Below are 13743 nucleotides of genomic sequence, written 5' to 3' on the forward strand. Positions count from 1 at the left end.
TCAGAGATTCTTCCCCGGCTGAGGCGATAAACGTTCATCTCCAGTCTGTAACCGCACGAGGAAACAAATCGGGCCAAATAACGGGAGTTTCTTCTCTAACAATCAGCTCGGGGGGGGGCGCGCCGGATTTAAACAAAATCCATCAATTCGTAGAAACGTCTTAAAAACGAGGAGGGAGCCTCGAACACGAAGCAAACTTTCTTTACTGTCTCTCGCTCTGGAAAATAAAAAAGCTCTCAGAACTCCGTCCAAAACAAACGAGCCGGAAATGATATTCACTGTCTGAAAATGAGCGGTCCAGGCGGTCCACGTGCGACACAGGGGCTGATGGCAAGCGCTGGCTTTGGGTACGAGGCCCATCACACCTATAAATCCAACCATTAGAGCCGTCCGTTGGCCAACTCATTAGTTGAGCCACTTGGCTCCCAGTTAAGGTCGAGCCTGCCTGGTGCTCGATCCACACGAGAAGAGAAAGATCTCCAACGAGTGACCGATACAGCGATGACCGGGGGAATGAATACATTTTACTCAAATTATAGGACATTATAAGGCGAGCGGCATTAAAGGCATCGTCCGGAATACGTCTTGAGGGTTCTATGGATCCGCGTACAGCGAATCCCAACCCTCCCTCTCGACCTCTTTCACGAAACACGCAACGGAACACGAAGCCATCGTTTGGATTTAAGGCACGCAATAAGCCGCTTGGCGCACACAGTTAATATTACACGCGGGCTCTCTCTGCGCTGCGGGGTCCGAGAGCGACAAACCAACGAGAGACACCAAAGATACATCATAAACCAAAAGAGCGGAGCAAAGAGCCGAGAGAGCGGAGCAAAGAGCCGAGAGAGCGGAGCAAAGAGCCGAGAGAGCGGAGCAAAGAGCCCAGAGAGCGGAGCAAAGAGCCCAGAGAGCGGAGCAAAGAGCCCAGAGAGCGGAGCAAAGAGCCCAGAGAGCGGAGCAAAGAGCCCAGAGAGCGGAGCAAAGAGCCGAGAGAGCGGAGCAAAGAGCCCAGAGAGTGCAGCAAAGAGCCCAGAGAGCGGAGCAAAGAGCCCAGAGAGCGGAGCAAAGAGCCCAGAGAGCGGAGCAAAGAGCCCAGAGAGCGGAGCAAAGAGCCGAGAGAGCGGAGCAAAGAGCCCAGAGAGCGGAGCAAAGAGCCCAGAGAGCGGAGCAAAGAGCCCAGAGAGCGGAGCAAAGAGCCGAGGGAGCGGAGCAAAGAGCCGAGGGAGCGGAGCAAAGAGCCGAGGGAGCGGAGCAAAGAGCCGAGAGAGCGAAGCAAAGAGCCGAGAGAGCGAAGCAAAGAGCCGAGGGAGTGGAGCAAAGAGCCGAGAGAGCGAAGCAGAGCCGAGAGAGCGCAGCAAAGAGCAGAGAGAGCGCAGCAAAGAGCAGAGAGAGCGCAGCAAAGAGCAGAGAGAGCGCAGCAAAGAGCCGAGGGGAGAAATAACCCAACTCTTCTCAGAGTGAACCTGGAATTCTGGCCACAACTTTGACCCTCAGAGGAATAAAAACAATTACATCGCAAGAAGGAGTATTCCCTTAATTAGATTTTAGAACATTCATGCCCGTTTGGATCTATTTTCTCCCGATTCGCCCCACGACCGGCGCACAGAATCTCCGCCGGGATAAAGCAAAACGCGTTAACAATTTTACAACAAAAAAACTAAACGAGAATCAGAAAACCAGAAATGTTAGATATTTCCATCTGTATAACACGCAGGCTGCCGTTACTCGGCTGTAACGATTATATTTCTCTCCACAAGGTCACGACCTTAAATAAAACGATAGCTTGGTTTTGTAGAAAGAGAAAAGTTTCATTAAATTGGCTTCTATTTTTTGGGGCATTTTTTTTGTATTTTATTTTATTGATTTTTTGTGGTTTTTTTTTGTATTTTATTTATTTGTATTTTCTGTATTTAGTTTTTTTCCATGAAATTAAATGTCAAATATGTAACGCTGACACATTTCTAAAATATATTTTATATAATATCCGCTTGCGGCCGGCCGTTCTTCTACAGGAAAAAGCGTTTCTTTTTTTTTGTTTTTTGTTTTTTTAAATCAGCGTTACGGACAACGCAGCCTCGTAAATATCATTTTTGAAAGTTTTATTAGCTCGAAGTCAAGGTCGGATACGGGGTTAATATGTTTTAAGCACAAGACACGGGTGATTGAGGTGCAAACGTGTAACCAATCCTAGTCGAGGCTTTTCTTGTTAGGCAATTTTGCTGATGGATTCGTCAATTAATAAAAATATAAGTGTTTTTAATAAAAAAAGGGTAACATTTAATATTTAGAAGATTTTCTCATTCATGTAAAAAAAAATATATAACAATCAGTGTTTTTAATAAAATGGGTTAAATTTAATATAAGATTCTCATTCATGTAAAAAAAAAAAAAACAAAAAAAAAAAAACACGTGATTAAAAAGTAATAAAGAATTTAAAGAGTTCCACGGAAAAAAACACAACTTTGTTTCTTTTTTGTGAATCCAACGCCGGTCGGATCTACGAATTCCCACCGAAATTCCCGAAACGCTGGATTTTTAATTAACTTTGTAAAGTAAATAATCCATGGCACAGGGCCCAGGTAACCGCGCCCAGACCACAACTCCCATCAGCCCAACGCAGGATGATGGGACTGGCAGTCCCCGGCCCAGCTGGAAAGCCTCGCGTAGCGACAGCCCCTACTTAACATTCTCATCGCAGTGAGAACAAGAAAGGAATTAGAAAGCTTTCTGCTCGGCCCCTCTCGTGGCAGCCGGAGTGCGCGGCCTGTGAATGGGGGCCGGGTCGTCATGCCATCGGTATGCAGGACCGGTCGGCCCTCCCGCGGCCCAGTGGACCGACCCACATTAAAGGACGTTAGCGGCCAACAACTCCCAACAGTGTTTGTGATGAAATCATACGAACTCCTCAGCGAGACTTTACAAACCCCGCATCCTGTAACCGAGTTATTTATCTCTAATCCACGGGGAGGAAAAACTCACGGAGGGAAAACAACAGATTGGAAAGCGAGGGTTAGCGCAGATGGACGGCCGGGAACGCGCCACGGCAGGGAGACAGCGGAGAAAAAATTATTCTTCTGGCCGAAGAATACGGAACCCCAGGATGCGTAAAACGCGTGGGATTAGCGGGGCTACGGGGACTACAGCGATACAAACCGTTCCCGAAATTATTATTCATTCCCAGAATAATCTCCTAAAAATCCTGAATTTATTTTGTTTAAAAAAGTGTATATATTTTTTTATTTTAATAACTCTTATTCCGCTCAAATGGCCTTTTTGGCAAAAATGATATTTATTTATATTTTTTTGTGCAAAACTAGAGGGGAAAAAAGTTACAAATATAATTTTTGCCAAAAGGGACATCCGAGCGGAATAAGAGTTTTTAAAATAAAAAAAATATATATATATATATACACTTTTTAAAATAAAATAAATTCAGGATTTTCGGGAGATCTTTTAATTCCCAAACGTATTTCGTTCTTCAAAGTTTTTTTGGTTTTTTTTAACCGAAATGTTGAGACAGAAAGGAGGAGCGGAGGAATCCGGGGACTAGATTTTTTGGCAGCTCCAGCCGCGCAGGTCCCGGTTTAAGCGTTTGGTTCTAACAGATGGTTTCTTCTAATTAAAGCGGAGGAGCGGCGGCGGCCGAATCCAAAGGAACGGAAATGATTTCTCAGGGAATGGACGGTGATGTCGGCCGAGTCGCCTTCTCCAAGTCTTTCCCAAATCCAGCTAATAGCGCGGCGCTGCCGGTTTCTGTAACCGGAGATAACGGCACTTTATATTCTTTACATTAGAACGCTGTCCAAAAAACAAAACCCCGCGACAGACTCAGCGCGTTTTCTGCGGTTAAAGCGTCTGATAAAATGTAACAAAAATCTGTTTGTTCTCCTCAAGCTGAACGCGCAGATCAGACGTTATCGCCATCAAAACGCAAGCGCGTGTCTCGGCTTCACCGCATCCCGCGGTTCATGCTGCCGGCAAACGAGAAGAAGAGAGAGCTCCCTGTGCTCCAGGCCGGAGGGGCCCTCAAAACCGAGCCAGAGAGCCCCCCCCCAAAACCCAGCCAGAGGGGACCCCCAAAAACCCAGCCAGAGGGGCCCCCCAAAAACCCAGCCAGAGGGGACCCCCCAGCACAGCCAGAGGGCCCCCCCAGCACAGCGTGTGTAGACGGTGAAAAAAACATTTTGCTGCCACTGAGTCTCGGCTTCATAAATAATTTTGCGGTAAGAAACTCAGTTTGCTCCAGAAGCTTCTATGATAGATATCTATGTTATCTGTAGCGTCACACTCACTCACTCACACTCACACTCACTCACTCACACACTCACACTCCTTATTGTGATAACGGTTGGGTTTTGATGAATTTTCTTTTACTTCCAGGAAATCCAAGCGGCCAAAAACAATGTTCAAAAAATTGAAAAATGCAGAGAAGTTACAACATTCCTCTTGTTTCCATGGTAACTCCTACGGAAACAAAGACAAGTAAAAACGCCTAACTGCCAACATGCGCAGCTTTTCCTGAAACAACATCTCTGTTATGACATCAGCAGCCGTATGACCTCATTATCACGATGCTCACCATTTCCTGCAATTGTCCCCCCCCCATCATGGGCGCGCATGCAGACCCCCGCAAACCTTAATCAATCAGATAAATCGATGACATCAGTGCTGGTGTCCCACATGCGTCCAGAAAATGCATCATTCGCTGTAACCTCACAAGAATGAGCCGTCTGTCACAACACTAATAACAACAACAATAATAACAACAATAACAACACATACCAACAAATAACAACAACAACAATAAATAATAATTAAAAAATAATATTTTTTTTTATTTGTTATTTTTGTTATTTTATTTATTGTTATTTATTATTATTTAGAACAAATAAATACCAATAAAAAAATATAACACCAATAACAATAATTATTATTATTTTTATTGGTATTTGTTATTATAATAAAAATAAATAATAAAAACAATAATATCAACAATAAAATAATAATAATAGCAAACAAAAACGCATACTAATCCCCGCCAGCAGGGGGCCGCAGCGCAGAATCCTTTTAATATTTATTAATACATATTTTGGGGGCTTTTTTTTGTTTTTTTTTTAGAGCGCTCTGTTTTTTTTACTAAAAGTAGGTTTTAAAAGATTATCTGCGATTTTAGAAATATTTCTTTAATAAGCCGCGTGCCCAACGCTGCCCCTCCCGGAGTCCTGCACCGGTTATATATTTAAAGATACATAATATCTAAAGAATAATCAGGATGTTCGTGAGAAAGGGAGAAGTGGGTCCTGGGATATATGATCAGAATATAAAACAGGTACTGAAAGGGTGGAAGATAAGTGGAACAGCCTCCCAGCAGAAGTGGTAGAGGGTAATACAGGGAGGGGATTAAACACGCATGGTATAGGCATGGGAAAGTTCCGATGAGGACGGACGGCTAGAACACATCATCTCGATATTACCTCATCTGCATTGCGGTCTGCCTCCCGAGGTGAGAGGGAGCGCAACTCGCTTTCTTTCCAATTCAAATGAGCTTTACGGCAAAATTCCAAGCGCAGCTCAGTAACCGGCAACAAAAGGGGCCATTGTCAGGAACCCGGGAGGCCGGGGCGCCCAAGAACGAGGGGTTAATATCGCATTCACCTTATTACCATCCAGAGCCTGAACAAACATTCCTGGATTGGGCCGCCGACCCGCCGCTGCCGACTGCCGGGAAACATTTCGCAGCCTTAAAGCCGCGTTTGCGTTTAATCACCTTAATAAATCGGAAGATAATCGCCAGCCGCTTCACATCATACCGAGCAAAGGGGGGGGCACAGGCTTGGGTGTAACGCTGGGTGGATAAGTGGAACAGCCTCCCGGCAGAAGCGGTAGAGGCTAATACGGTGAGGGAATTGTGTCATGGATAGGCGTCCGGCTCTATGTTTCAGGTCTTAATCTATATTTGTTTGCAAATAAAATAAAATCCTCTAAAATAAACACAAAAAGAAACATAATAACAATAAAAAGAAACAGCTTCGATAAGCTTCGATTAGACGGCGACCTCCGCATGGAACGAGTAACTACCAGCCCTGCGAGCGCCCAACCCCCGGCGAGGAAACAGCCGCTCCGCATTCCGGGAGCCTGCCGAGGGATTTATCAACCATTTACAGAAAAAATAATAAAATATATATATAAAAAAATATTATTTAATATATAAAAAAAAAACACAAACAGCAGACTTTTCTCTCCTTCGCTTTTGGAGACGGAGCCGACGCCGGACCCCAAAGGGTGGATGAAGTAACAGGAGAGCTCGATAAAAAATGCAAACCGGACCCGCGGGGCGTAAATAATAAATATCCACTCCACTTTCTCCGCTCCGTATCCGAGCGACGATCCGGCGAGAGACGCGGAAACTAAATGATTCCCGGGGTGAAAAAGTGCAGAAAAAGCTCCGTAGCATTGGATGAGCCCGTAGCCCCCCGCAGCCTGACTGGGGGGTAAAGGAAACACTGCATGGGAACTCTCAGGGTTTTACCCCCAATCTCAGGGTCTCCGGGGCAGTTTTTCAGGGTCGCGCAGTCTATTGACCCCCCCCCCCCGCTGTGATCATAAGACCCCCAGTTGGTGCTTTTGCCCCCCAGTATGTTAAGCTTGATATCCCTGCTTGAATGCACGTGACTCAGTGTAGTGGATCTGTATATAATGACAACTCAAGGTTACCATGACAACTGGTATTAGAGCCATTTGGGTAAGATTTGGCGACTCGCTACATAGAAGCTTTACGACAGACACGAAAGGGTTAATATTTAAAGGGTCAGCTCATTAAGAAAGTTCCCAGGCGTGACGATTGCCAGAAAATGGATTAACTTCCTGTTCTCAGGATTATTCCTCCCCATTATGTTGAACATTCTGGCAGCCATTGTAAGGTTGGGTAGCCATTCCACCCAACATGTCACGTGTGTCACCTATGTTGGGGGTGTGGCAAGGGATTGGCATGTCACAAGTGGGTGGGGCTAGAGTTGTTCCCACCCACCTTACCCAAATAGCAACCACATGGCTACAGAGCATTACAAGAAGGTCACATGGAAGCTGCAGCCTCTATGCTGCAACGGGGCGCGTTTTACACACGTTACGGTCCCCCCCCCTAAAAATAATAAATAAAAGCATTAAGAAGGAATAAAGGAGAGAGAATAGAGTTTTCTTCACTTCGTTTCATACAAACGATTTAAATCATCGCTCCGGATGCCAACGACTCCCCCCCCCCCCACCAGAGCACACGAAACCAAATGTATCCGGCGGAGCGAGAGTCAAATTATCTGCACGCAAATAACGATTCCAAACAAACACAAATTACACAAATATACAAACACACCATACATACACACCACACACACCATACACACATATACACCACACACACCATACATACACCACACACACCATACATACACACACACATATACACCACGCACACCATACATACACCACACACATACACCACGCACACCATACATACACCACACACACCATACATACACCACACACACACACCATACATATACACACATATACACCACACACACACACACACACATACACACACCATACATATACACCACACACATATACCACCATGCACACCATACATACATATAAACACACCCCATACACCACACACGCCATACATTATACATACACACATATTCCATGCACACCATACATACACACTACTTTCTCCCAGCTCTCGGTAGAAGTCTATATTTTTTCCTCCATGAAACACGGAACTCCTTTTTAAAACTAAAAGCATATTTCAGGTAACAAACTGTCTATTAACCTCCGTTATCCGAGCCGTTATATTTGGAACGATATCCTTCCTATTCCTCCCCGCTAGGATCATATATAAGACTCCCGGTTTATGCTTTTGCTCTCAGTATGTTATGTTTGGTATCCCTGCTTGAATGCAGGTGACTCCATTTAATTAATGACAACTCAAGGTTTCCATGACAACCGGTATTAAAGCCATTTGGGTAACACGTTTGTGGACTTGATACATAGAATCTTTGTGATGGGCTATTAAAGGGTTAATACGTAGAGAGTCTCAGGGGCCGCTCATCGAATAAATCTTATTGGATTTATCAGAAATACAGAATAAGATACATTCCATATATATATATATTATCATACAGTAATTCCGCCCCAATGGACTGAAACGGTTTACACGACTTTTTCCAACATTATCCTTGGATTTTGTGAATAATAAATATTTATCATTAGGCCGCGCCGTACACCCCTCACCCAGTGCATGCGCGAAGACGCAGGGGCAATAAAGGGTTAATCACGGAGAAGGTCAGACCACCCGGAACGAGCCATCGGAGCGCCAAATCTTTATTAAATGACTTTTTCTGATTAAATGGGTTTTGGGCTATTTAAACAGAATTCATCTTCCAAAATATTAATAAATCTCAGAAAAGGAAAGAAGTCGACGGGAAGCAGAATTTATGTCTTTCTAGCAAATCGCTCGTTAAAAACGCATCAACGGAACGGGTGAAAACAGCCAAAAATGACACAAAATCGCTACAGAATCCCCTCCCCCCTCCATGACGCTGAGAGGCGGGGCTAACCCAGACATGTGACACGGCGTGTTTCTGCATAACTGGGCAGGTCATTTGCATACGAGGGCAGCTTCTTATAACGAAAAAGTCTAGTTTACCAAATTCATGGCGAACGCGGAGAAGAAATAAAACAATCGCTGCTTAGTAGACACGTGCACTCGGATTTGTACGAATTTTAACAAATTTGGGTCAATTCGTTAATTTCTGAAAATAAGGAGGAGGGGCCAACGAAACAAATGAAATCTGAGGAGAACAAGTCTCGTATTCGGGGTATTTGGCCTCAAAAGGAAATTCTCATCAGGAACCGATTCTTCTAGCAGGACTCTTCCTATTGGCTGTTCGCAAGGACATAAAACCAGCGCAGCCAATCGGAAGACCCGAAGCAAGAGGTGCTCAGAGCAGCGAGCCGCACAGAAGGGTGAATATCAATATTCAATGCAGCAACACATCTGGCCCCGGGGCCTCCTTATGGACAGCCGTTTACAGGCCTGACATTAATATCGGAACGCTCTGTAGCCACATTAAAACTGCGAGAGACGATATCGCCTGCGACTTCCGCCCCGGCCCTGGGGCCTGAACCCTCCGCAGGTACGAGCGTTAAACCAGAAGGTCACAAAGGGCCGGCCACAGACGAACCAAACGTTAACCATTCACCTGCACGTCAGCAAATACCGTCAGCGTGACTCCGGGGGGGGGGGGGCGCGCCTCGGGCGAGTGTGTACAATGGGAGTGTGCAACAGGTAACAAACACGGTGTAGAGTGCAAGCTCTGCGGGCCAGGGCCCTCCTTTCTAAACGACCCCCCCCCGACCAGAACGTCTGTATTTATTACACGGTAACAGCTCGTCGCCGATGACATCATACAGCGCCAAATAAACAACAATATACAAAAAAAACACACAAATTGCACTGAGGGAGGCGGACGCAGAAAATGGTTCCCCCCCAATTTTATACACGAGGCTGGGGATTTCCGTTTGATTGACAGAGCGGGAGCTTCAACTAATCCACCCGCCACTCAACGGGAAGCGTACTCGCCCAACCAGCCCTGCAGCGGCGGGACGGCCCCGGATAATGTATAGATAAATCAGTGACCGGCCCCCTGTATAATGTATAGATAAATCAGTGACCCGGCCCCCTGTATAATGTATAGATAAATCAGTGACCCGGCCCCCTGTATAATGTATAGCTGAATCAGTGACCGGCCCCCTGTATAATGTATAGATAAATCAGTGACCGGCCCCGGATAATGTGTAGATAAATCAGTGACCGGCCCCTGTATAATGTATAGATAAATCAGTGACCGGCCCCCTGTATAATGTATAGCTGAATCAGTGACCCGGCCCCCTGTATAATGTATAGATAAATCAGTGACCGGCCCCCTGTATAATGTATAGATAAATCAGTGACTGGCCCCTGTATAATGTATAGATAAATCAGTGACCGGCCCCCTGTATAATGTATAGATAAATCAGTGACCGGCCCCCTGTATAATGTATAGATAAATCAGTGACCGGCCCCCTGTATAATGTATAGATAAATCAGTGACCGGCCCCCTGTATAATGTATAGATAAATCAGTGACCGGCCCCTGTATAATGTATAGAAAAATCAGTGACCGGCCCCCTGTATAATGTATAGATAAATCAGTGACCGGCCCCTGTATAATGTATAGGTAAAAACAAAAATAAAACATTGCACCCGTTAGGAGAAAACGAAGCCAGTCCCGAGGGGCCACACGTGGCGACGCGTGGTATCTCCCCGGTAACGGGGGGGGGTTAATGCCGGGAAATACCCGGGAAGCAGCCGTTACGGACAGGAGCGCTAAACAGCAGTCAGCATAAGAGCGTCCAGGAACAACGTGTCCGGAAAGAGAGCGCCCGGGGGTTAGAGCTCCGCCTTTTAACAGAAATGTTTGTATTTAACCTCAAAGTTTGTAAACAAACAAGTTCAGGAAACGCAGAGATAAATATTTACATTAAAGGGAGAGTTGGTTTTTCTCCGGCTTTTGGGCACGGAATCCAACGCTTCATTCCCCGCCGGCGCGTCACTCATTCACTCACACATTCATTCATTCATTCACTCACTCACACATTCATTCCCTCACGCATTCACTCACACATTCATTCACTCCAAACACAGTTCTGGGGTCTGGAGACGCAGAAAGAAAAAACAACAACCATACAGAGATTCTTCATCGCGTCCCGGAGACGACCGAAAAACTCCCCAAATTCTCTGCCAGAACCGCCTGAGGGCCTCCGCAGACTGCTACTGATCCGAGCGCGGCCAAGGAGACGCCGGCCCGGAACCTGGAACCACAAACCCGGAACCACAAACCCGGAACCTGGAACCACAAACCCGGAACCTGGAACCACAAACCCGGAACCACAAACCCGGAACCTCCTCCAGGCTTCCACAACATCAGAGTTTGCAGACTGTCCACAAATCTCAACAGTAAAACTAGACTCCACCAGCAGATCGGCCCCATCCGGCCCCCGTCTAGTCGCCCGTTTCTCCCGCTGTAAAGACTCAAACCTTAATCAGTCGTTGGTCTCGTCTTAGATTCAGGAGCCGTATGTCTATCCCATGCATGTTTAATCCCCTCACTGTATTACCCTCTACCACTTCTGCTGGGAGGCTGTTCAACGTACTACTCTCTCCGTAAAGAAAAACCGAGGAGACTGAGGCCACCATACAGTCACATATTACTTATGCATGGATATATACTGTGTTGGGGAGGAAATAAACACGTATGTATGTATGTATGCATGTATGTATGTATCACCTGCCCGACCCTTTATGCAAATGAACCCAAGTATTCTTAATTTGCATATAAAATCAGAACATTATAGAGAGGGCAGAGACGCTTCATTTTAACCCACGACACGCCTGGTCTGCGTATGGGGGGGGTTCTCACCGAAGTGGGTTTCTGATTGGTTCGTTGGTCTCCTCCTGTAAGTCTCAAGGTTTTGGTGTTTTTGTTAACTTTTATTATTATTATTATTATTATTTTTGTTATAGTGGCGATACCGGAATCCGCCGCCCGGCGATGGATACAATGTAACCGTGTATTAACCATTTGAGTGCCCGTGGGGTACGCACCGCCCTGTCCCCAAACGCAGGGCGTTACCGTGACAACTGGCTCGATACAACGTTACTATACATGTTTATCTCCACAAACAGCCAATCGCAGCGGGAGGAGCGACGCCAAACGCCGCGGGGAGGACAAAAGAGCAGAAGGCGCGACGTCCAAAGACAACACTTCCCTCCCTAACGCAAACAGCAGAGCCAAGTGACGGAGGGCCGCCGGGGGCCGGCAAGCCAAGTGCACTCACTCGATAAAGTAGCTGGCGCCCTCCTCAGTGAATCCCTCCTCCCAGCCTCGAGGCAGATCTGCAAAATTAAGAAAAAGGGGAAACGCCGATTAACTGAACGCATCGGGACTCGCAGCGGCCGCCCCCGCCCCGTCGCCGGGGATCCCGGGCAAAAACGGGGTCATTTACCGCGAAAACGCCACTTTTAGGGACAGTGACCTTTCACCAAAAGGGCTAAAGTTACCCCTAAAAAGGTAATATTAACATATTTTATCCACGGAAAAGGAATTTAACCACTTATTCCCCAACTTCTTTAACCAAGAAGGTGGTGGATAACCGGAGCAGCCTTCCAGTAGAGGTGGTAACCGGAACCCAATTTTGACAATGATTAATGAGGCTTCTAACTTTTTATCACGATATAAAAAAAGTGTATTTCTGCGGGGTATGGCATTTTCAGGGATTAGAATAATGAATGGATGTTAACCCTTTCAATGCCAGGGTAACAGGCAGCTCCGGGGGCTTTTAGTCCACCGCAGGGTTAACCGAATTAAAGAGCGCCTGTAGCAAAGAGGTAACAAGGAGAAGGGGGCAAATACTGTGTGCCCCCCTCTAATACACAAACCCCCCAGATTAACACAGAATATACCCCAACATTCTATTTCAGGGGTGTGGCTAGAGGCGTGGCTGGGGTGTGGCTTTGTGCCCTATGGCTGGGTATTTGAATAACTGAGGGGGGGCATTTAGAAGAGGAATAATTGTTTATTTACTCCAATTTATAAAGAGGGACTAGCAAAACTGAACAGGGACACTTAGCAGGTATGCGGTAGCAATACTCCGATATTGCTAAATTTAAACTAAAAGCCCCAAAGCCGTGCCCTGTGTCACAGAAAGAGTTAATTAATACTTTGGGGCAGCATTAATACTCCAGACACCCCCTCACACAGTACTAACGGAGTATTAATGCCCCGATATACATTTCTGCCCCCCCCCCTGAGGATTTAGTATTAATACCCATTACACGGAGTACTAACAATCCGGATTAACGCGGACTCCGGATTAAAGACTGGAGCCCGACCCCGGGGGTGGGGGGGGCAGATCCCGCCCGGGTATTAATGCTAATGATGCTGCTGCTGACACCTAATTACCCCGCATAATACTCCCGGGAGGGGGGTGACTGCACGCAGTGCTCAGAGTATTACCCCCCCGTGTACGGTTAGTACCCCCGCCCGCAGTATTTACCCCGAGCTCCCCCGCAGTTGCCCCACCTGAGCGGACCATGTGTCCGGAGTTGACGGGCTCCCCGGTCCGCGGGTGCAGCCAGCTGGTGCTGTGAGTCCGGTCACTGCGGGCAGAGAGAGACGGTCAGTGCCGCGATACCCCCCGGAGCCCCGGTACCCCGTCCCCGGATACCCCCAGTCCCCGAATACCCCCCGTCCCGGCACCTGTTACTCACTCTACGAAGAAGACCCGCCCGTCCCCGCACACCCCGTACGACCAGAGCTCCGGGAGCCGCTGCCCGGCCGCCATCTTCACCCCCCCGCCCCGCACTGCCTGCCCCGGGACAGGGGGGGCGCGGGCACGTGGGGGAGGGGAGCGAGCGGGAGCGCGCACGGGCACTGCGGAGTACGCGGCAGGTGCGGTGCTGGGAGACTGCGCGCGGCGGCTGCGTGTCCTGGGAGTCAGAGTTCTCGGAAGGTGGCCGGCTGGGATTCGTGGGAGTCCCCGGGCCGCCGAGCTGGCTGGGAGTTGTGGGGATGAAGCTGCTGGAGAGATTCCAGATTTCGGCCAGAATTTATTCTCCAAGCGGGGGCGACTCCGGGGCTGGCTG

General features: G+C 47.3%; 1 protein-coding gene across 1 annotated transcript in view; it reads right to left on the minus strand.

The window, feature by feature from the left end:
• The window catches only part of PLEKHA7 (pleckstrin homology domain containing A7), a 72109-nt gene extending 58649 nt beyond the window's left edge, over nucleotides 1-13460 (minus strand). The window contains exons 1-3 of the mRNA XM_053449743.1: nucleotides 13369-13460; nucleotides 13181-13257; nucleotides 11937-11994 (exon numbers count right to left, since the gene is read on the minus strand). Coding sequence (XP_053305718.1) covers nucleotides 11937-11994; nucleotides 13181-13257; nucleotides 13369-13442 — 209 coding nt within the window. The 5' untranslated portion in view covers nucleotides 13443-13460. The remainder of the gene's footprint in view (nucleotides 1-11936; nucleotides 11995-13180; nucleotides 13258-13368) is intronic.
• Between the last annotated feature and the right edge of the window lie 283 nt (nucleotides 13461-13743).

The sequence above is a fragment of the Spea bombifrons genome, chromosome 10, assembly GCF_027358695.1.
Source record: "Spea bombifrons isolate aSpeBom1 chromosome 10, aSpeBom1.2.pri, whole genome shotgun sequence".
Lineage (NCBI taxonomy): Eukaryota > Metazoa > Chordata > Amphibia > Anura > Pelobatidae > Spea > Spea bombifrons.